The sequence below is a fragment of the Pyrgilauda ruficollis genome, unplaced genomic scaffold (genome assembly GCF_017590135.1).
Source record: "Pyrgilauda ruficollis isolate IOZ18807 unplaced genomic scaffold, ASM1759013v1 scaffold1015, whole genome shotgun sequence".
Classification (NCBI taxonomy): domain Eukaryota; kingdom Metazoa; phylum Chordata; class Aves; order Passeriformes; family Passeridae; genus Pyrgilauda; species Pyrgilauda ruficollis.
The window spans coordinates 2230-4888 of record NW_024508269.1 but is presented as its reverse complement, the minus strand read 5'-3'; the positions used below and the strand labels follow the sequence as shown (position 1 = coordinate 4888).

At 74.3% G+C, this 2659-nt stretch overlaps 1 protein-coding gene across 1 annotated transcript in view; it reads right to left on the bottom strand.

Annotated features, from left to right (window-relative positions):
• LOC121354499 (proline-rich protein 2-like) overlaps nt 1–1128 on the bottom strand; it is a 4500-nt gene extending 3372 nt beyond the window's left edge. Inside the window, exon 1 of the mRNA XM_041469184.1 lies at nt 13–1128. Coding sequence (XP_041325118.1) covers nt 13–1128 — 1116 coding nt within the window. The remainder of the gene's footprint in view (nt 1–12) is intronic.
• Nucleotides 1129–2659: the final 1531 nt, after the last annotated feature.

Sequence of the window (2659 nt, the reverse complement as noted above, 5' to 3'; positions counted from 1 at the left end):
GGGGGGGGGTACCGGTGCGCTTTGCCGCTGGCCGCGCTCGGCCGCTGCCCCCCCGAAATGGGGTGTAACGGGTGGGGGTGCGACCCCCGGTGCCTCCCGGGGCAGCGGCGGCTGCGGGGAGCGAGACGGGGCCGGTGCGGGGCTCCCGTCCCGGTGCGGCTCCGCGGTGCGCGGGGGCTCCCGGTTCTGCCTCGGTGCGGAGCGGATCCGAGCCCCGGGACGCCGAGGGGCTCGGAGCGGGAGCGCGGGGACGGGGCCGCCGGTGCCACGGGGCTTTGGCGTGCCCGGCACCGCCGGGACGGGCGGGACCGCGGCCCCGGAGCGCGGCGGGAGCGGCGGGACCCGCCGGAGCGCGGCCGGGAGGCTCCGGGGGCGAAACCCGCGGGGACACCGGCTCCGGGGGCGCCTCGTTCCGGGGGTGCTCGGGGGGGGGGCCGCCATCCCGTTTTTTGGAGGAGGGGGGAGGAACAGCGGCCGCTTCCCGGAGAGGGCACAGCTCGGGGGCTGCGGCTCGGGGGTCCCGCAGGGGTCCGTGCCCCCCTCCTCGCTGTCCCGGGACGCCCCCGGTGTCCCCCCCGGCGCGGTTGGCGGGCCGCCCCCGCCGGGCGTTGCTGCTGCCCCCCCGCCCCCGCCGCCGTTGCCCTTTTCTCCCGCTTTTCGGGGCGGTTTTGGCGGCCGGTTGCGTCTGGGCCGGCGGCCAGCGGCGCTTCTCGCAGCTTCGGCGCCCGCCCCGCACACGCGTGTGCACGCGCCAGGGACACGCCAGCGCACACGCGTGTGCCCCTGCCCGCACACGCCGTGCCCGGTGCCCCCGGTGCTCCCGGTGCCCCCGGTGCCCGGTGCTCCCGGTGCCCCGCGCTCCCCTCGGGCCGCCCTGCCCGCTCCGCGGCCGCTTTGGGCCGGTGCCACCGGCGGATTTCGGGCCAGGGCTTGCACCGGGAGCGGCCTGCGGGACGGGCGGCGGTGCTTGTCCTCCCGCTGTCCCCTGATGTCCCCTGGTGTCCCCTGGTGTCCCCTGGCAGCGGCTCCGGCCTCCTTGGGGACGCCTCGGGCTCCGGCTGTCGGTGCCCTGCGTCCCGCCCGTGTCACTCCGTGTCCCCTCCGTGGTCCCCCCGTGTCCCTCCGCATCGCCGCCGTGTCCCTGGGGTCCCCTTGTGTCCCCTTGTGTCCCCTCCCCGCCGCACGGAGCCACCCCCTGCCCGTCCCCGTCGCTGTCACCACCCCCGGCGCTGTCACCGCCGCGCCGAGGGGACACCCAGCCCCGTGCCAGTGTCCCTTGTCCAGGTGTGACAGCGCACGCGCGGCGGTGACACTCGTGACAGGTGTGACACGCGTGTGTCACGGGGCACAGGTGTGACAATCGAGCGACGGGGCTCGAGCGTGACACGCGCGTGTGACGGGACACGGCTGTGACACGCGCGTGTGACGGGGCGCAGGTGTGACGGGGCACAGGTGTGACGAGGACACAGGCAGCACACGCGTGTGACACGCGTGTGACACGGGCGCGTGCCAGGCCCGGTGCCCCCCGTGCCGTGGCTGATGCAATCGGGGCGGGGGGAGGCACCAAAACCCCCGCCCCACACCCGGGGGGGACACGGGGGGGAGACACACCGGGGGGACACACTGCCGGCGGCTCTTTGTGCGTGTGCTGGGGTTTTGGGGGGCACGGGGGCGCGGAGCTCCGGAACCTGAGGAGGCCTGGGCGCCGCCCTGGGGTCACTGCGGTGTCCTGAGGGGTCCCACGTGTCCTGAGGGGTCACTCCGGTGTCCCAAAGGGTCACTCTGATGTCCCAAGGGGTCACTCAGGTCTCCAGAGGGGTCCCAGGTGTCTGGGAGGGGTCACTCTGATGTCCAGAGGGGTCCCACGTGTCCCAAGGGGTCCCAGGTGTCCTGAGGGGTCACTCAGGTGTCCTGAGGGGTCTCAGGTGTCCAGAGGGGTCACTCAGTTGTCCAGAGGGGTCATTCTGATGTCCTGAGGGGTCACTCAGATGTCCCAAAGGGTCACTCAGGTGTCCAGAGGGGTCACTCCGGTGTCCCGAGGGGTCCCAGGTGTCCCGAAGCCCCCCTGCCCCGAGCGGACGCTGCCGGGCCTCGCCCTGGGGTCCCGTGCGGGATCCCTGCCCAGGGGGGGCCACCACCGTCCCCACCCCCCCAGGAAAACCCCCCTGCTGCGGTTTTGGGCTGAAAACCGCCAGCTTTGGGGCCGGCCGGGAGCCGCTGCCCAGGCCCGCCGCCGAAACGCCCAAATTTTGGTTTCTTTCCTTTGCGTAGAGGGATTTAATTACCGGGGGGGGGTGTGGAGGGGGGAAGCGTTGGCTCCGAGAGCCGCGTCCGGGATTTTGGGGGCAGAAACGTCGGGTTTGGGCCATTCCGCGCTGGGGCCGCCGCGGGGCTGGGGCAGGGGGCCAAAGCCGGGCCCTTCCCGGGGGAAGGGGGGAGCGGGACCCCCGGGAACCCCCCCGGGCCCGGGGGCGTCCTCGCCCGACCCTTTTTGCACGAGGGGATTTTTGCACGAGGGCTTTGCACGAGCACGAGGGGCCGCAACAGGAGCCCCCCCCGCCCCCTCCGCGGGGGTTTTTTGGGGCCAATCCGCGGGCTTTCGGCGAAGCCCCCCCCCCGGGGGTCTCACCCTCCCCCACACCGGGGTCCCCTCCCCTCC